At 38.8% G+C, this 21666-nt stretch overlaps 1 protein-coding gene across 1 annotated transcript; it reads left to right on the forward strand.

The window, feature by feature from the left end:
• The first annotated feature begins 10344 nt into the window (after positions 1–10344).
• Positions 10345–21307, forward strand: LOC145786552 (pleckstrin homology domain-containing family A member 8-like). The gene is made up of 8 exons (XM_082598224.1): positions 10345–10475; positions 11090–11233; positions 16151–16325; positions 17069–17278; positions 17824–17933; positions 18435–18914; positions 19169–19392; positions 19818–21307. The coding sequence occupies exons 2-8, from the start codon at positions 11135–11137 to the stop codon at positions 20002–20004; spliced, it is 1485 nt and encodes a 494-aa protein (XP_082454350.1). The 5' UTR covers positions 10345–10475; positions 11090–11134; the 3' UTR covers positions 20005–21307.
• The last annotated feature ends 359 nt before the right edge of the window (positions 21308–21666 follow it).

Below are 21666 nucleotides of genomic sequence, written 5' to 3' on the forward strand. Positions count from 1 at the left end.
TGTATTTAAATCCAGAAACGATATTGCGAGAAGTCATTGCAACTTCTTGAGCTGCTTTTACTAATCCAGGAATATCATGTATTGTCATCATTTTTCCGGATTGCTTCGCATCCATCCACTGCAGTAGTATAGGCTACGAACGTTTAAAAGGTCCAAAAACGGTCACATCTAGTGACGGAAGGCGGTTGTGAGAAGAGTTATACCATTTTCTTTAGCAAAGTCAACTGAGGCCAACGAAGTATGTGATACTTGGCAGCGTTGTCTTAAAGCTGTATTTTATAAGAAAATAAATGGGGGTGATCATCTTTCCCCCTTGATCATCTTACCCCAGCTTGCTTGAAAAACAAAACTGCTTGAATTTAATATGTCATGCAATAGCCTAAGCAACGTATCTATATCCAAAATGTTAAGTGACATAGGCTACGGGAGAATTTTTTCTTGAGGGGGAATTTAAAAAAACGTGCCTTCAAAACATTACACATTTGCGAAACTCTTAAATAAGCCAAGTTTTACTTAAAATTTTATCACAATTTCAAGCTAAAATATGCTCAAAATGCACCAAATCAAATCTATTTTTTCCTGAGGGAGACCCCCCCCCGCTTTTGTATTTGTAGCGGACGCTGCTTTTCAGCATATCCACCAGTGCAGAATTAACCAAGTGCGAGGCCTGTAGCAGCTTGATTTGATGTAAAGATAATGACTGGGAAGTAATTGAATATTTTATAGATTTGATATTTATTGATTATAGTGTAGCCGCTCTTGCCCCATCGTTATTCGCAGATAGGCAAGTTTTTAATCAACTCCAATTTTGAAAATGATCTCTCTCCAGTACAATTAGTTACCAGTGATGTACGCGCATACAAAAAATATTGACGTCGTCAGCGTTAACACAAACGTTCGAAAAACCATACGCCGTATGCGTCAACGCAATTTGTAAAAAAAAGTTGTCAGCGTCAGTGCATACACTAGCGTAAACTCATTGTGTTTGCTAGATGCCAAACATTCACACGGCATAAACCACTCAAAACAAATAAGTTTTATTTTGAATTTCCACGAAGAAACACAAGCATCTGAAAGCGTTCATCTGACATTTTGATGTGTTTGGTTCCAATATGTTTTAGCCCATTAAAAACATTCTTTCAAGGTATTGGCGTGGAAGGTATTGGCGTGTTGTTGTTACGGACAATTTTCATATCAAACGTCACATAGAACCGTTGTCTACTAAACCTGACGTCTTACGTCATGGACTGTTGCTAGAAAATAGCAAAGATTACATCATCGTTAAATCTTTAATTACTTGAACAGGTGTAAGCCAGGCTTGAACATGTGTGGGCCAAGCTTGAACAGGTGTAAGCTAAACTTGAACAGCTGCTTAAATAGCTTATCATTGGTTATCATTATTACGTCACAGTAGCTGCATGCGTGCGTTTGAGATATTGCAATGTATTCTCGTCATTCTTAAAATTGTTACTTGAGAGTTGGTCGCATATTTAACTGTTTTGCTTAGTGCTTGCCAGCTGGACAAAATTTCCGTCTTTACCCAAGTAATTTGTTTTGTAGTGACAAGTTTAGTGGTGTATCGCATTGCACCCAATTTCGACGGCCAGTGGGCTATTTTTTACAGAAATACAATTCTTGAATAGACGTTTCAGAAGAGTGTTTCTTTTCGGTCATTACATACAGACGAACGGACCCGGGAATCTTATGTTACAATTTTCCCACGAAGAGATTATGGTTTACCGCTGTGACCATAAAAAATAAAGACTTTATTTGTTAGTTGGTAGGCCAAGAAGCACTTCAAGCACAAGAAAAAATAAAGACGAAGTTGTTGGTTGGTAGGCTGCAGAAGCACAAGAAATAATAAAGACGATTTGTTGCTGGTTGGTAGTCTACAAAAGCACAATAATAAAGACGTTTCTTATCAGTTGGTACTGAAGAACTTGGTCACAGCGGTAAACCATAATCTCTTCATGGGAAAATTGTAACATAAGATTCCCGGATCCGTTCGTCTGTATGTAATGACCGAAAAAGAAACACTCCTTTGAAAGGTCTATTCAAAAAGTGTATTTCTGTAAAATTAGCACGCGGCTATCGAAAATGGGGTGCAACGCGGTACACCACTAAAAACTTGTCACTACAATCCAAACTACTTAGATAAAAGACGGAAATTTTGTCCAGCTGGCAAGCACTAAGAAAACAGTTAAATATGCGGCCAACTTTCAAGCAACCATTTTACGAATAAGAGAATAAATTTCAATATTTCAAACGCACGTAGACAGTTTATGTGACGCAATAATGAAAGGCATCGTGAAGCAATTCAAACAGGTGTTCAAAGGTGATGATGCAATGTTTCATCAGTTCTTACGAACGATAGTGCAATCTTGGCTCATTTTTTAGGAAAAATTCCATGACGTAATACGCTAAGATTCAGTAGACCTAAACGGTTTTATATGACGTTTGATTTGGTGAATCATTGTCGGGAACAGAACTTCAAGCTGAAAATTAAAGACGTTTCTTTGTTGGTTATCCAGAAAAACAACATCGACATTCATTGGCAAGAAAAAAGATTAAAGACAATCGATCTGTGCTTGAAGATTCAAGTGGACGAATCCAAGCAAGTTTTGTGGAACTTTAGGACTTCATATATGTAGGCGTCAGTCCTACGTGATTCTATGAGAAGCAGTGGCGTACCGTGACCACTTTGACAGGGTGTTCAGTGACGGCAAAGCAACAGCGGGGGGTCTGGGGGGCTTCCCCCAGAAAATTTTTAAAATTAACATTAAATTTGGTGCGTTCAGAGAGCATTTTCAGCACAAATTCTGAACATGAACAGAACTGACAAAAATAATGTTGTCGGAATGGAGAAGAATACAAAATAGATATTTATTTGACAGCGCATTGAATGAAAGACTTAATAATGTCAAACATTAAGTTGCATTTCTAAAGTCACATACTTCAGTTCACTTTTTATTTCCGACCATCAAAACGAACAATATTACTTGCCATAACACAGCAGGAGTCTGAAAAAACGCGAAAGTTAAAGCGTGCTCGAGATGGAAATGATTTACTTCATGCAAGGATTAGGCACGGTCGCAACACCTTGAGAAATGTACAAGCAAATTAAAAACAAACAGGTGAAAGTTAAAACAAAAAACAATAGCAAAGCAACTCGATAATAAACAAGAAAAGAAAGTCGATTGCTATGTTGGTCGGCTGTACTTTTATCCGCCGTACTACTTAGTAAAAACAAAAATGTTTAACACCTCGAGTACAGAAGGAAAATTCATCTATAGCATAATTCGATTCTTCTTGTTTGTGCAATAAATTTTTGAATTACATCGTCGTAGAAAGCTTGCTTTTGCTTCAGTTCTAGCAAAAGTTGTTTCCAACGCTGATCACCTCAAACTCTAATCCAACAAGCTAAAACTTGCTATTGCCTGGGATTCCCACAATGACACGCCAAGGTGTGTAGATCAGCGAGTGCACAGCCTGGTTGACCTAAAACCATTGCTGTTTTCGCTGCCTTGTGACGTCATTCTTCTTAATTGTTTATTTTAAATAGCACTCGCAAAGCTGTCAGTGCACACCCAGCTTAAAGGTAATGATCGAAAAAAATTAAAGGCAATGACCTCAAACGTTGGAGTATTAAAATTAGAAGGGGAAGAGTTTTGCAATTGACAAAAAAGCAATCAGCAACATGCAGCAACATGTTAGAATACCATGAAAGTAAAGAACATCTACAACCGATGGAAATTTTCTTTTTTTCTGGATTTCTTGGGGTGTGCAGTGCACACCTTGAACACCCTGAATATACGCCACTGATGAGAAGATACCTACGCTCACTTCAAATGCTCTCTTCGACCCTTCTCCACAATGAACTAACGATTGCTGCCTTTTCGGTGACGTAACACTCCGCAAGTTTCGCAAGCAGTATATTATCGTTGTCATAAGCGCAGAAGCATCAGTTTCAAAGAATGAGATATAGATTAAAGAAAGAGAGAGAGCTTTAAAAACATTGATTGCGATACCCTTATTCAAATAGAAACACAATGAGGTTAATTTTATAAACATTAAATAAGAAGTAATACAATCATCATTCAGAACTTTCACCTGCTCTACTTAGAACTTAACTTCGTAAAACTATGAAATATAAAGTACCATAAATTATGTTAACTTCAAACATTAGTTCATGCATCTATTCTGATTACCACTTTCTGATTTTCAAGGCAAAGCGACAAGTATATACACGTATATCGTTGCAGTTACAAAGAGAATTTATGCATTGTGTTTGAAGTCTATTCCCACGGGAAGAAGTTTACCGCAACAACAAATTGTGACGTTAGAAGTCTGACTTATGCACTTATTGTTCCAAGACAGGGGCGGATCTACCGGGTGGGCCTGATTGGTACAGGCCCACCCAGATTGACAGTGGGCCCACCCAAAATCAGATTGTTAAAAAAAAATATATCACTAGAATAACCAAGTGGCACTAAATTTTCTGTGGCATCACTATTTCACAGCATTTGTAAGAGATATTCGGTAACACTAAGTTTTTGTATTGCTGGCCCGCCGTGGCATTACTGGTGAAGGCCCACCAAGATATTTCCTAGGCCCACCCATAAATTACTTTCTGAATCCGCCACTGTTCCAAGATAGGAGAAATAGTTTACAATAGGAATGAAGGATAGTAGACATTACGTAATGGGCGATTTTGCACTTACATTTACAAAGCACACAAGTCTGGACATCTGCAGGAGATTTTCCTCACACCAGGCAAGATGCCATTCTTTGAAAGATTTAACAATGATGGATTTATGTAGCCAGTGCAGGATGACGAAAACAAATTAAGATTTCCTTTCCGTTACATAACTTAGAGCAGGTGATTGATACAGGAGAAAATAATCGCACAAGCACACAATACTAAAACACAATAAATTGACGTCTACATTTCTTCCCCCAAATAACTGGTATTGGCAAGGACAGTTATTTCAGATACATACAACCATAGTGTCTCCTCAGGTTGCCAAATCAAGTCACATAAACTCAACAATAAATTACTGTAAGATTACATTGATTCAACGTAAACAGCCTTATTTCTAATTCGGGAAGAACTCATGAGTTTTAAGGCATTGAAACACAGCAAGCAAGCTTAAAAGCATGTAGGTTACATAGGTTATAGCAAGCGCACAATTAAGATAATTAAAGCACAAACCCACTTTAACTTCAATACAAGCATTCGCAAAATTCAATCGGCACCTTCAATCAAGCATACTTTACAAATATTTCGTAAAATCAAGGAAGTGGCAGTTTCAATTTTTACTCTCCTTACCATGCCGTCAGTGTCAGGGTATAGCCTACCTCTTTCACAATCCCTTGGGCCAAACACTTCTTTTAGTAGTTTCACCCATTACCAACACCAAGTCCCCAACAGCTAAGTTTTTCTTTGGGGTAAACCACTTCTGCCGTTGCTGTAGAAGTGGGATGTAACGTTTAATCCATTGTAACCAAAATTGATCGGCTAGCCACTGCACCAGCTTCCACGATTTACGGTATTCCTCGGCGCGAACAAATTCACCAGGAGGTAAATCGGTTGAAATTTGACCAGTTAGAAGCATTTTAGGTTTAAGTGGAAGTAGATTCGATGCATCGTCAGTTGTCGGCGTAATACCCAAGTAATTTGTTTTGTAGTGACAAGTTTAGTGGTGTATCGCGTTGCATCTCAGTTTCGACGGCCAGTGGGCTATTTTTTACAGAAATACAATTCTTGAATAGACGTTTCAGAAGAGTGTTTCTTTTCGGTCATTACATGCAGACGAACGGATCCGGGAATCTTATGTTGCAATTTTCCCACGAAGAGATTATGGTTTACCGCTGTGACCAGTTGTAGCGAAAAAAAAGACATTAAAAAGTATGCGTTGACGCTATGCGCTAAAAAACCGCGAAAACTTTATGGCGTAACCTCCAGCGCAAACTATCCAAAAAATGTGGCCGCAAGTGTTAGCGTAAATAAAAAGTCTACGCCGCAAGTATGCGGCGTATACGTACATCTCTGTTAGTTACCATCATGCATAAATGCGTAACAAATTGTCAATGTTAGGAAACGTGGTGTCAATATTGTTTTCTTTAATCGAAGTGAAATAGTTGAGTTCTGTAGAGCAGGAGCAATTAATAGAAATGTGCTTTACGAATTGGTGTATGCCTTGCGACGTTGCTCCAGCGCAGAATTGTAGGCTGTCCAATTCTGCAAGGAAAACTTCCAGCGGGAATCTGTCTTTAGTTGATATTCATTGCATCTGAAACTGAACGGCCACTGCCTACATTCTCATCGTGCGTTCGATTTTGGACAATTCATCTCGTGCTTGTTGGTCGGTAATCCGGCACTTAAGTCAGCTTCTGCGCCTCTGACTCAAACTTAGCGAATTGTTCTCTGAAAGTCTATAGGGATCCTGCCAAAGAGGCACACAACGCTGAAGCAATGTTGAGATTTTGCCGCTTTGTTTGAAGAAAGGCTTGACTTGCCTGGAAGCGATCGGGTATGCTATAAAAAAACCACTAAGATTCCAATTTCGAGCAACTCCATTTTCTCGAGGAGTCCATTTGCCTGCTGTCGACATTCTGCCTTTTGTAGGCTACTTGGTCATTTGCAAGTTTCTCCAGTGCCTCCTTTTTGAAAAGAAAATGTTCTTTAATTACCTTAATGGCATCAGCTCTTCCGGACCATCGTGTTTCAGAGAGCTTCTTTACCACTCCACCACCTGAACACTCCAGAACGGCCCACCGGTGTGCTGAAGCAGCAAAAAATAGCCTACATAGATACTTTCAACGAAGTCAAAAAACTGAACTGTTTCTGGACACGATTGTGCGGCGCTTACACCAACTAAATTCAACGAATGAGCATAGCATGGAACATATTCTGCAACAGCACCATTTTTTTGACAATTGCCTGTAGGCCTACTCCGTTATATTTTCCGCTCATGTTGGACGCGTTGTAATAACTCTTTCCAAGGCAATCGGCAAGATTGATACTCTTCTCACAGGTGTACAGTACAGTCGAATAATCTTTCAAACAACTGGTATCGTGGGCTCGTGGCACTCGAACAGGCAGTTGCCTCCAGCGGAAATTACCGGCTTTTAAAGTTTACAATAATTAGGAAGGGATAAAACGTTGGGACTAAGTAGTTTAATCCTACAACTATAATATTCTCCCATGCCATTCCAGTTTGCAATCCAAAAATTACTTACCAAATTTGTTCGACAGTTTTTTTGCAAAAAATAAAGTTTTGCTCACCAAGCGCGGGGCTTTGTGAAGCGCGGGGCCCGTAGCAGCTGCTACATCTGCTACTATAGTTAATCCGGCGCTGACATCCACCCATACATAGCCATCAGTGGGATGGCAACATTCCTGGGCGAAGTCGGCAAGGAATGATAGGACAAGAAGTCGACTATGCAGTTGTATTGTCTACTAACTCAAACTCAGACGATCAGTAGGCTACTTGCTCACAATGTAATCGTTTATGATTTTTAACCTTCGATCCAGCAACACAAAAAGTAAGGAAAAACACCCGAATGGTTGAAGCTCCACCACCAAAAACTGGATGCAAAATGTTGTCGCCTCTACATTATTAACAGTCTTGAGTCAGAAGTCATAGCTGCTACACCAAAATCATAATATACAAACTCTGAACATAACACTAAACTGATTCAAACGTCACACTGGCAGCGGCAGAAAATAGAAGCAGTAGCAACAACAGAACTGATATAGGCTCAATTGCAATGGTTAGCGCGTCACTTCTGGAACGAAGAAGCTTCAAGATCAAGCGGCGCTGGTTCGACTCTCGGGGTGTGCGCTTGATCAACGCACGTTAAGGACTGCTCTCCATTCAGCGGCATCTAATGGATGGAATAGTTCCCTGGCAACAAGACTTCAACAATCGGAAACTTCACTCTGTCAATCTCGGTGACCGGGCCGCAACTTTTGAAAAGGTACCATAAAAAAATCCCCTCTGAGCAACAAAGGAAAACGTATATTTTAGCTCAGTTTAGTCATTCATTCCCCATCGGCTGGCTTGGCGCATTGGGTTAGGGCGGTGGTAGTAATTTGTTATTACATTGACGTTGGTTTGATTCCCACCACAGCTGTTGCTCTTTTTTCTTCTGTAATTACCAAACCAAGTTGAAAGGGGATTTTATAATGGTACTATTTCAAAAGTTGCGACCGGGCCTGCGTCAGTGATTCAAAGCCACTACAAGTATGCGAAACTGCCAGGATTAAGCTCTGCAAGAAGCTTTCCCAGTCCGAGGATAAAGATTCAATCAATCAATCAATCAATCATTTAGAATTACCAAGACTGATTTTTGATACTGATTTTTAAGTTCTGATTTTTGATATTGATTTAAAATCATGCTTAAAGCTTCTTTAAGAAAGGTTTTAGTTTGCAATAGCGAGTTTTACATACGATCACACAACGCAACACGACTGCAAATCTACATCAGGGATATTATAACGATGAACCAAGGTAGGAATTCGGCATAGCGCCTTACAAACGGTTGATTACTGAATTGAATTCCCGAGACGTGCAAACATGCGCTCAAAGGCCAGAACTTCCTGGAACAAATCTAGTGACGTAATATACGTGTGACGTCAGAGACGACAGAGCTCTCTGGCGCTACATATTCACCTTCAGCGGACACGCAGCCCATTTCTAGGACTCACCACTTGCATGTTGCGACCGTGCCATATTTTAAACTGATTGTTCTGCTTTGGTATCATGCATTCATTCACGTTTTAACGTCCGCGTTTTGTCGCTTACCTTTGTGACGCTTACCTTGCTTATCTTTGTTACCTTTTTCTCAGTGATGTACGCGTATACAAAAAATATTGACGCCGTCAGCGTAAACGCAAACGTTCGAAAAACCATACGCCGTATGCGTCAACGTAACTTGTAAAAACAGTTGGCGGCGTCAGCATCAGTGCATAGGGTACACTAGTGTAAACTCATTCTGTTTGCTAGGTGCCAAACATTTACACGGTATAAACCACTCGAAACAAACAAGTTTTATTTTGAATTTCCACGAAGAAGCACAAGCATCTGAAAGTGTTCATCTGACATTTTGCTACGTTTTGGTTTCAGTACGTCTTTGCCCATTGAAAACATTGTTTCAACTGCAGCGCTGGAAGGTATTGGCGTGTTGTAGCGAAAAAAAAGACATTTAAAAGTATGCGTTGACGCTATGCGCTAAAAAACCGCAAAAACTGTACGGCGTAGCCTCAAGCGACAACTATCCAAAAAAATGTGGCCGCAAGCGTTAGCGTAAACAAAAAGTCTACGCCGCAAGTTTACGGCGTAGAATTTGCAGCGTATACGTACATCTCTGTTAGTTACCAAACCTTACCTTAGTTAACCAATCCTTTAGTTACCAAACCTTTTTCTAGACCTCTGCTATGTTTGGCATATATTGTTTTTCCGTTATGATGGTCAGAAATAAAAACAAAACTGAAACTGCAATCAATAGCGTCAAAAAGTGTTGAATGACAGTTAAACGGCGGTCATGCTTCAGTTAGTGATTAACAAATGAAGCATGACTGCGTTGTTATGGTAGCCACTTTAACAAGTCGAAATTCTGCCACTGAAATTGACTAGAATGAAACCGCCAACCAATCATAAGCTACGGTTTAAGTGACGTAAAAAATGGCGAAAAGAAGATGATAGAAAGCAAATTAAGTGATGGATTTTTTGTCAGCTGGTTGGCTTAGGGGTTAGGGTTAGGGCTAGAAATAGTCATTTCATTGACGCGTGTTCGATTCTCACCACTGCTATTGCTCTTTTTCTTCTGTAATTACCAAATAAAGTTCAAAACAAGCATTAACTCTCTGGATGAGTGCTAGAAGGGTCACAATTGGACGGTAGCCTCTTATAACACGTTCTGATTGGTTGGCGGTTGCATTGTAGTCAATTTCAGTGGCAGAATTTCGACTTGTTAAAGTGGCTACCCGTTGTTATGTTAGAAGCCAGTGTTACCATTTTAGTCTTTTTAAAACCTAATCTGGTTTATTTTGTAACCCTTTGGTTTATTTTTTTTCGGTTTGGTTTATTATTTTTTTTATTTTTATTTTTTTTTGGTTTATAATTTGTTTTTTTAACATACTTTACGTCAGGTATTCGGTTCGTTGCAGTGATTATTTCACTGGAACAAATTTTTTAGTTTATTTCTGCTTCAATTTGGCTCATTCTGGTCTTTTTTGTTTAGCTTCATGTGTCGTAATGCGATTTATCAGTATTGTATGTTGGTTTATTTTTTAGTGTATTTCTGCTTCAATTTGGTTTATTCTGGTCTTTTTTTTTAGCTTCATCTAGTTTATTTTTATAAAACCTTGATGGCAACACTGTAATAGAAGCCAAGCAGAAATTGTGCTGCAGAATCTAAATTCTAAACTTGATTCATTGGACTTGGAGGAGGCGTCCAGAGACTCAGAGGCAAGACAGTGCAGTTTTTGTTTATCATACTGTACGGTACTGAACCCAGGGATATCTAGAGAAGGGGATATGAAGGCTTTTAATACGTCTGACAATAGAAGGGCTTCTGTTTATCGTAAATAATCTCTGTTTACCGTAAACTGACAATCGGCACTGTTAGTAGTTTAATAACTCTTGTTATGATAACCTGCATTGCGCTATCAGTATCAAGCCTGGATACTCACTGCACGCTCATGGTTACTTGTTAATTCAACTACCCGTTTATTTGCTTTAAATCTGGCCTACTGCAAAGACTTTGTTAAGAAAAGCAGCTAACTTGTAACTTTTCAACTGTCTTTCCAAACAAGTATTCTTTAAATATGCTCTATGTAACATTTACTAACTGTCATCTGTAGCTGACTGTACCAGTTGCACAACAAAACTTTCTGCAATTGTGAAAAGAACTGCATGTTTTACGCACTACAAACTACCGCCCTGGTAGTGTCATAAGAATAAGGCAATCGCTGTGAGCCTTCGCATCCCCTTCTTTAGATATCCCTGACTGAACCTTTTCTACAATTTAACTTTCATCTGCTTTGTCAGATTGAATGACTTTGTCATATTAAATTTTGCAGATACGGTACCATACATCACTAGTCCATGCATACCGCATAAAAAGAATGGAAGGTGTTCTAAGTAAATGGGTAGGCTATATGAGTGGTTGGTCAGAGAAATACTTCGTTCTTTACAAAGGCACCTTATCAGTGTTTGCTTCTCAGGTATGCCTAGTTTAGTATTGTATAGGGACAGTGGAATACCGGGACGACTCGCTTTATTGATTTTTCTTACGATATGGACAGCTGGAGGGTTTTTGCAAAATTTAAAAATTGGCAGAACTGCAAAAAGTTTTTTTTGCTTTTGGGTAAATTCATTTTTATCAAATGAAATGCTATATATATTTTGCGTGAGGTTTAGGATGCTAGAACATTGGCAGAACCTTGCTACTGCAGTGTGAGGCTAACTACCGTACTGTTACTACTGCAGTGTGAAATCTATTGCTGCATTATTATGACTAGTATAGCATTACATAAACATGATATCACATATTTTCATGCATTTATTTTGGCAATACACACTTTGTACACTTGTAGGCAGATTACATACGCTGCACCTGGGTACGGTATGCGACATATGGCGGTAGACATTAAGCTGCAGTTTCACCAAATTTTGTCATAATACTATGACCCTCCAGGCCTCCAGTTGTCCGCCTCCTTTTTGAGTGAGCAATCCCCTACTTCTACTATCCCTAGTATAGTAAGGCGACTTAACTAATTTTTAGGTGATCTAAACTTTGCATAGGATCGATGTGCGACCATTGAGGTAATTGCGTCCACTTTACAAATTTGTAAATACTTTGCAATTGAAAACGATTTGACAGAAAAAGTTGAACAGTTTATTTATGAAATAATGTTATCACAACTTGTGTAAGTTTTATGATTCTACGCTAACTATGTGACTTGTTTTTTTGGTTTTCAAGTTATGTTTTTTATAAAAAATAAATAAAAAATGGCATCATGACTTTCAAGGGGCATAAAAATAAATACAAAGAAACCGCAAGATCAAGCAGCACTGGTTCGACTCTCGGGATATGCGCTTGAGCAACGCATTGTAAGGATTGTAATCACTGTCATCTAGCATTTTCTTCACCGACTGTAAAACCTATTTCAACATTGGGATTAAAAAAGACAAAGCTGTCCATGTACAAAACAATAAAATACTTACACAATCTACAAATACACAAAGAACCATTTTTGATGTCGTTAGTTTGAGAGCTTACTGAATCACAGAGCAACAAATTCAAAAACAATAACATCTTTAGCTTCAATGGCTACTTTCGAAGGTATGCCTGTAAGGATTTCAATTGAAAACAAGACGTTGAAGCGCAACTGCAATATAATTTTTCAAGTTTGTGATGACTTATCTCAAATTTTGATAAACCAAACCCTTTCATTGACATTCCAATAATCCAGTTTGCTAAATCTCATTCTTCATCTGATAAGACTGTTTTTTCCCCCTATAAGTCACACATGGAGATTGTTTTCCTAAAAAATGTAGTTGTTTTTGAAGTAAATTCTGATCTCTGTCACTAAAATGAACAAAACTAGTGTTAAATAATCTGAAACAAAGCTTCAGCTGTGCTTTACAGTAGTGCGCGGGAGCTCACTTGTCAAAAATTAAGGACTTTCTTCTTGGAAATATATTTTTATGCTGCTTATAACTGCAGGGCTTTGGAGCAGGCATAAATGTTAAGTTGCTCCAGCTGCGGAGCTCTCTTTTATCTTAAATTAGCTCCAGCTCCTGCTCTGGAGCTTATTGATACCAATGCTCCGGGTCCAGACCCAGGATCCGAAAAGTGCTTGTTGCTAAAAATGGCACAACTTTATGAAATTTAAGGTACTTTCATCAAAATGTCATGTGGAACTGCGTTTCAAAACATATTTGTTAATTCGACGTCTGATTACGCAAATAAGTTCTTAGTTTTGTGAAGGGTTGCTGTTAAATTATGTAAATTCAGCCAATAATAATAGCATCTTATGAAATACATCGGAGCCGGAGCTATTTTTCAAACAACTGGTTCCAGCTTCAGCTCCACTTGAATTTCACGTAGAGCTCCAGCTCCGTTGAAAATGCACGGCTCTGGCTCCAAACTCCTGCTTAAAAGTCAGGATGCCATTTTTTACAAAAAAAGAGTTTTTCTTGAAATGTGATTTAAAATCCAGAAAACAAGTCACGCAGTTGGCGCATAAAGATAAATTTCTCACAAGTTGTGATAACAGTATTGATAAATACACTGTTAAATTCGTTTCAATTGCAAAGTATTTGTGAAGTGGACACACTTAGGTCGATGATCGCAAATATGCGCATGGTGTATTTATAAACTTAACATTAACAACAAAAAGTAAACTGCAGTATTAATTATATTCATTCATCAATTTGGAAAATAAAAATATGCCTTATTGTGAGAGTGGTGGTTTAGTCTAGTTTTGAAACCTCTATGTTTGTTTAAGGGACAGTGGAATACTGGGGCAACTTACTTTACTGATTTATTTTGTGATATGGTCAGCTGGGGGGCCACTGCAAAATTTAAAAGTTGACTGAACTGCAAAACGTTTTTTTTTGCTTTTATCTAAATTCGTTCTCATCAAATGAATTGCTATCTTTTGCTTTGAATTTTGGGTGCCAGAACATCGGCAGAACCTCACTGCTGCAGTGTGAGGCTACGTACCGCTACCACGTGAAGTCTACTGCTGCGTTATCATGACTTAAATAGTATCAAATAAACATGATATCACATATTTCCATGCATTCATTTTGGCAATACACACTTTGTACACACATGGACAACTGGGCAGGTCACATACAGTCATACACTGCACCTGGGTTTGTGACGTGTAATGGCGGTAGACCTCAAGTTGTAGTTGCACCGAATTTTGTCATAAAACTATGACCCTCCAATTGTCCATCTTCTTTTTAAGTGAGTAATTCCCTACTTTTACCACCCCTAGTTTGGTTTGGAACCGGCGCTGGAAACTATGTTATTGCCAAGTTAAGGTTGCTTGTACATAATGAAGCACCATAAAACATCTAAATTATTATCTTGCATTCTTCTGGTGACTGCATAGTGCACACTAGGCTGATACCATTTCATAACAAGTTTGTAAAAGTCTAGTCAGCAGACATTATTGTAGGCCTATTTTCATTCCCGACAAAGTAACAGTTTTTTTTTTCCTTTTCTGCGTTTGGTGGCTGTGCAATTTTAAGATATTGTTTTCCAAACACTTTTTTATCGATGCATATTTTAAACCTTTTGGTTTTGTCAGTTTTTTGTTTTGTTGATGCCAAATTCACGCGTTCACTTTATCGTTCTCTACATGTTTGTGCCCGCAATAAAATTGAATTCAGGGTAGGTCTATTTTTGTCAAATTGAATCTCAATAAAGCTGTGCTTTTTGTGTTACTCAGCTCAGAATTTTGTGTTTGTTAACTGATGGCTTGTTAGTTGTTTGCTTATTGTCATAATAGATAACAAGAATTTATTGAAGGTTTAGCTAATCTTGTGTATTGTAAACGCTAAGAGGATTTGCAAGTGTTTTTGTCATCAGTATGATTTTTTCTGCAGTTTTAGTACTATGCCTATTTAACGGTGTCCGACGTTTTCTTTGTAAACAGTTTTTCGTAAAACAATTGTTCGTAAGCAATTCTTCGTAAAAGCAATTCTTCGTAAAGCAATTCTTCGGGCATGCAATTGACCGTAATACTAATTGTTCGTAAACAAATGTTCATAAAAGTTAGGCTACAGCTTTTTTTTTAAAAAACAGTTACAATTGTTTACGAACAATCAATTAGGGTAGCCTATATGCTAGAGATGTGCTAATTGTGCTTAAACACATAATTGTGCCACTGAAAGAAATCTGCAGCTCCTTGCCCGTTCAAAGCACTGGTATGCTGACGGCACCTTCAAGACAGTGCCTTCACTGTTTGAACAGCTTTACACAATACACGGACTTACGGAAAACACTTCAGTGCCTCTGGTGTATGCCCTGCTGGGGGACAAAATGAGAGGGACATACATTCATGGAGTTGTTACCTGCTGTTGCTGTTCCAGAGACAATCATGACTGACTTTGAGATGGCCATGGTCAATGCAGTAAGCAGAGAGTACCCACTTTCAACTCACCATGGCTGGTTCTTCCATTTGTGCCAGTGCATTTGGAGAAAAACGATGGGAATGTATTACCAGATGTTGCTCAGCCAGTAATTGACTACTTTGAAGACACTTGGGTTGGGCGCCCAGATTGTCGTCAAGGGCGCCGTCCTCCAATGTTTGCAATTCAAATGTGGAACTGCTATGATGGCGTCCTCAGTGGCCTTCCCAAAACTAATAATAGCATTGAAGGATGGCACAGAGGGTTCATGTTCCAGGTATCTGCAAATCATCCAGATATTTGGAAGTTCATATCTGCAATCAAGCGAGAGCAAAACCTAAATGAGGTTCGCATTGAACAGTATGTCAGTGGCCAGGCAGGACTCCCTCCAAAGAAGAAGTACAAGGACAGTGCAGAAAGACTAACTAGAGTCGTCCGAACCTGGCGTCAAGACTTTCAAGATGATGAAATTTGTGATTAGCCTACTTGCGTGGAATTGCACACAATACTTCATACTAAACTTGGCTTGTGGACAATTTGTACGAAGTTACTTAAAGTAGTATTGGTAGTGTAAGCAAAGAATTGCTAAACACAGACAATTGTTGTATTCCAATAAATAACAAAAAATGCGCTTTTTCATTGTGCTTGTTTGTTTGTGTCTCGTAACTTGGTTATTCAGGAAAATTTGCATTATGCACCTTCATCGGAAATTGCAAGACAAACCTTGCTGTTGCGAAAAATTGTTCACGAACAATTGACCTATCACCTGTTTACGAACAATTTACCTATACGAAGAATTGATGTATACGAAGAATTGCTTTACGAAGAATTGCTTTTACGAACAATTGTTTACGAACAATTGTTTTACGAAAAACTGTTTACGAACAATTTACCTATAACCCTATTTAACCACACTAATTAATCTTGACGCCTATTACGTTGGCCATTAATTTTGTTCATTGTTTTCAAACTGTTGAATATTTTTCTAATAGGAGAAGAGAAAGAAGGGCGATGCAGCAAAAGATCATCTCAACATGGGAGTATGTGAGATAGTTGTGGATGCAAGTGATCAACTGCAGTGGGAGCTGCGGGTTCCAATGGAATCTAAAGTTTGGTGTCTAAAAGCTTCCACAATACCAGAGCGACAAAAATGGATAAAAGCTCTTGGTGAGTGTCCAATTTGTTTATTGCTTATGAAGATATATGTTAAAAATAATATTAAGAAAAAACATGGATTGTCCAAGTAACAGTGCATTTTCTGAATCAATGCACTTTTGCCTTCCATCCTGCCATTCACAGAAAATAAACTCTGAGATCTTGCCTGGTTTTTAAGATGCAAATTGAAAATCTTTTATCACCATCTTTAATGTAACAAAGTCGAATGGTTTGTCTTGCCAGATCTATGTTGTTCTGAGTGGAGGGTGGTTGAGAGCTCGGTGATATGTTTTTGACCTAGACCTGCATCACACTATTTGTGTTGTGGGTGGTTGCATTGGCTCATTTGGCAACAAATTTTAATTTCAAATTTAACTCCTGATTTTTGAAGATATTCTATGATATACAGTAATACACCTCTTGTATAATTTTTATAAATTTCCTTTCAAAAACCCCTTTACTCCGAAAGTTGTTTTTATACATGTGCCACGTAGTCATGTGCACCAATCGTCACAGCAAGCTGTGTTTTGCGGTAAATCCTGGCCCTGAACAACTGCCAGATGTCTTGGAACATGACGGCGAGTTTTAGTAAAGTAGAAAATATATTTGAGTTGACCTTCAAATGCCAAAAATAATGTCAATACAAGAACAGCATAATAATACTAATGTACAATAAATTATCTGGTTGAACTTGTCGGTGGTTCATAAACGTGTAGAATTTAAAGCATTAACCTTTCTCGTAATCATGTTTGCAGGTTCAGCAAAGGCATGCATGCTTGACACGTCGACCTTAGAATACCTTCCACCTTCTGCTAATGTCCCGAAACTGGAGGGAGAAACAAGTCCATCTGGTTTGGAAGAGGAAGGAGGCAGTTGCTCCATAGGAGGAGTGTCCTCTGATGCCATGCTGCTGGACATGACAGCAAGCATCAACTTTGATACTGACGAAAGAAGCTCTCAATTTGGTACATTAGCATTTCAACTTGTCTGTGATATGGACAATATTGATGCACAGTGCACACCAATCCGCTTTAATACGATAGAGTTTACCTAACTTGACCCTAGTCTCGGTAAAACGCCCATGCTTTGTACATACCCAGCCGGGGAAACTCGACACTTGATAACTTGACCAGAGACTGATAGCTAGATGTTTGGTTGTAAACAAAAAATATGTGTGGTTTGTCTGGTTTGGGCGAAAAATCCAGGATATTGTTTAACTTGACGTTTCGCCTAACTCTACGGCACTTTCAATTCATTTTCAGGTTGTTGTATGGATTCTCCAGTGCTGGAAAATCGCATGTTTTGTATAAATTCCTAACTAGGTCCAATCATTTGTTGGGTTTACAGACATTCGCTTAATCCGGCTAAAGACTTATGAAAGCTTGTTTAGTTGATTGCAAAGTTAACTGCGTCCATGGTTCACAACATTGACTTGGTCCATGCATAGCCTACCATCGATTAAAAACAGGTCATGGTTAATGGTTATATGTTTTGAACTTTGTTTTAATAGAAAATGGAAGCATGACTAACTTGCTCTTGTCTAGCATGAACAACGACGATGGCGATTCCAATCCTAAATATTCTATTCTTTTATCCAAATGTGACTCTGCTAAAGCGAGTGTAAGTCTGTAGGCTTTTTATGAAATAAGCATGTCGTTTACTCTAATAGTAGTGTGACAGATATTTATGGAGGCTTAGCTTGCAAATGCTGCAGATATTGCTACTTTTACATGAGTTTTTGAATAGTCCTAACAAATCTGACTTGGCAGCAACTTATATTTTTTTGGTCGGCTAAGTAGCAATCGTAATCGGGTCTGCTACTATTCGGTGAGTCCGATTCGGTGAGTTCCTAACCTCTAACTCCTACCCCTAACCCTAAAACGGCAATGATAATTAGGCTACGGTACCCGATAAAAAAAAAAATTGAAAAAATCCCCCGTTAAGGGGTCGAACTCACCGAAACAGGCCATTCCGATCGTAATCAGTTGTACGATAAACCATTTCTCTTAATTGATTTTTTATTCTCTTATTTTCTTACTCGCTTAGTCTCAATTGCTTGTGTTGGTACAACCTTCCAAAAGTAACATATCTTCAATCAATCACGATTCTTACTCATCTCAGATCACGCTCCTCGAAAACGCCCTCGTCAGGTCCAGTGAAGACAATTTTGAGGAAACAAAAGAAATCCTCTCGATTACTGAACAAGCCACGCGGGAGCTACTCCAGGCAATAACTTCTGTTAGTTTAGAAGCACCTCCCCCCAAAACACAAGACAAGAATCCACCGCCATTAAAAACAGAAGCAAAACAAACACCGAATAAAAAATCAGCAGCGATTGGTGACGCCGAGAGCAATAAGTTCCCCACGTTCTTTTCACAGAGTGACGTTTCGTTTCATGACGTCGCCACAGAGTTTGTGAAGAAAGGTGACAGTGTTTTGATTCCTATAGAAGAGTTTTTGAGATCCTGTCAGTATTACGTCGGCTTCTTTGATCGGTTTGCGGGAACCGTTCTCTCTCCTTTACGATCGGATATCCATGGGAATATTTTGAAGATAAGAAAAGCATGTGAAGTTCTACCAAGCCAATGTATTTACTTGCAGGTATGTTTTTTATGCCATTAATATGAAATCTTTCGTGGTAGGCTACTGAAGAATTTGACTGGGAAAGTCGCATGCTGCAACAGAAGTGCTAGTACTTTCCATTTAAAGTTTTAGTAACTTTTCAACATGAACGAGTTTGCCTAAAAATTTATGACTAAAACGTTGAAATTGGTTACAATTTTCATATTCTTGTCTGTAAAATACTCTCTGGTTGCAGAAAGGCCTTACAATCCAAAATGATTTTGTCATCTCAGGAATTAGTGGATTATGAGATATCAAAGCAGCAGCACACTGGGTCCAACACAGGAACGCAAGCCTTGCTCTGGCTCACACGCTCCCTGCGAGTCATGAGCGCGTTTCTGGATTATAATTTGAAGAGCAGCAGCGAGACCTGGAAGGACCCCCCGATGTCGCTGTGGGTTTCATACAACAAGTACCTTGCCAAAAACCACAACTGGATGGTGCAGAGACTCTTCAAGTACGCATTTGATGTTTTTTTAGTGTGACTCCTTCTTCAGCTTCAAGCGCTCTTGAAATCTATAGACTCTGACTACATTTCTTGTGTGTGGCCGTTTGCTAGGGACGACGTATAGAAACAGGTTATTGTTTCACAAATAACACAAATGGTAAAGACACAACTAAATAGCTTCATTTGTGACTTCGTATCAGGCCAAAGATGGTTAAACGACGCATTAGCCTTCAAGGTGGTAAAGTGCGCGTACCAAGCTCCTATGCAACAAATGATCATGTGCGACTCCAAATTATGATTGACATATTTTAATGACGTCGCGGCGGTGCATAAATCCGACACACGATAAAACCCAGCAGACGTTTAATTAACGTAAACAAGGACTGATTTTCTAGCTGGATATATTGACCTAGAAGCAAACGATTTCTTTTCAGAGTTGGTTTGAAGCTTCTGCCAGACTTCGATGCATTCTGCCACTCCATGAGTGCTGAACCGGAGCCTGGTGACACTGAAAGCTTGTACAGCCTCATCACCAGAGACGGGCTGAAGTACAGTAAAGAGATGGATGTCGTAGTTACTCACTTGATCGAATTTTTCTCGACGCGTAAGCTAGAAGTGTAGTTAATCAACGTTAATCTAATATATTTGTGCCGTTTAATTGACTGCGTTCCTTTTTCGTTCCATACGTTTCAAAAATGAGTTGCGTGACACAATTGCAAACCTGTCGAGCAGTTCCTTAGCGAATTGCAGGATTTCCACCAGCGAAGTTTGGTGATGTTTCGTGTGACTTATTGTTGAATAAGGTAGACATTTCGCTATTATAAAGCGATGACATCACGATGATGGTGTTTTTATATTGTTTACTACCTTCGTATTGATAGACTTTGTCATCTTTTCATCGTTGGTGCCTTTTCAAGTTTCGGTGTATTCTTTGTGTCGAGTATCCCAAACTTAAATTTTCTCCCTACATTGCTTGAGCTATGCAGCCAGTGAACCATTTGTGAACGCATATGCAATCATCTCCTCATCAATAATAATTAGCGTAGTTTAGAAATAATCCACCAGAGTCTGGTGGAACAATCCAAGGAGAAAATTTGCAGCTTGGCATGCATTAAGTTATGACGTTGCAGGGTATTTGTGTTTAATGTTATTGTGTCTTTATGCAGTTTAATTCACTAACTTGCTTCAAACACAATTCCGTCTAATTTTTTTCTGTCAAACATTTTTTCGCTGTTCGCCTTAATTCGTGATGTTTCCGTAACTTATTTGCCCGCATGAAGCATAGATCACAACATCCTATTCAGTGTTTCCATGGTTCAAATTCAAACCTGATTGTTCTGGATGTTCAGAGATTTGTAATTAATGAAACTTTGAACCGTCATTGGTGTTGCACGCTTTCAACTGAAACACAATTATTGTTAACCTCGCCCACGCTTTGCAAATATGTGTTTGTCTTGTCGCGTACTGTGGAAGCCGTGTGATTATTTATTGTTACCGTCATTCATATACTGATTAGTTCAGAGTAAGATTAACTTTTGCAAAAAATTTTCTACCTGTATATATTTTTTTATTTCTGTCCATTCTTGATACACAGTTTTGTTTTAGTGCCAGTTGTATTGATCGTAGATTAGTGATTACCTTTGTGTCCCACATCTTTTGATGTCTCTCCACACAGTACGTTTCCTTTTGATCATGCGCTACGTATTGTACAAAATGTTGTTTATAGCTACAGATTTCTTATTTGGAGTTATCCGCCATTTACACATCTCAAGTTGGAAATACTTTGTCCGCATGGAGTTGTTGATGTAACAAATCGCGCCTTTAGTTTCGGGTTGCTCACACACCTATATGGCGCCTGTCAACATATACCTGACCCCCCCCCCAAAAAAAAAAAAAACGACAAAAAATAATCACTCCAGTTTTCATATTACCCAAATTCGGTTCTGACAACTATATTGCATTATATCCATGTCTTCCTTCTGACGTTTTAGTTGTTCGTGTGTTATAGTAGTAGGTTGCTTTTACACAATATGCTTTATTTAACTGTTGTTCCACATTAAACATTTGCTGTGATTATCTGTTTGCTTCAGCGGCATCCAATCTTCAGGGCGAACAACCGAATGAGGTGCATTTTAATGGACGAACGATGTCTGCTGCGGGGCAGATGGGCGTCGCTTTAAATATTCACTAAGGCCAAACGCTGCTGCCCAAGACGAGGCTCAAACAAGATTGGCATATGGGCGGTTTTAATGTCAAGTTTTAGAAATTTGACGTTTTTTTAAT

The sequence above is a fragment of the Aplidium turbinatum genome, chromosome 17 (assembly GCF_918807975.1).
Source record: "Aplidium turbinatum chromosome 17, kaAplTurb1.1, whole genome shotgun sequence".
NCBI lineage: Eukaryota > Metazoa > Chordata > Ascidiacea > Aplousobranchia > Polyclinidae > Aplidium > Aplidium turbinatum.

Coding starts and splice junctions, on each gene's coding strand:
- LOC145786552 (XM_082598224.1), top strand. CDS start 11,135: ATGGAAGGTGTTCTAAGTAAATGGGTAGGCTATATGAGTGGTTGGTCA. Junction 18,915..19,168: donor GCCAATGTATTTACTTGCAG/GTATGTTTTTTA, acceptor TTGTCATCTCAG/GAATTAGTGGATTATGAGAT. Junction 19,393..19,817: donor ATGGTGCAGAGACTCTTCAA/GTACGCATTTGA, acceptor ATTTCTTTTCAG/AGTTGGTTTGAAGCTTCTGC.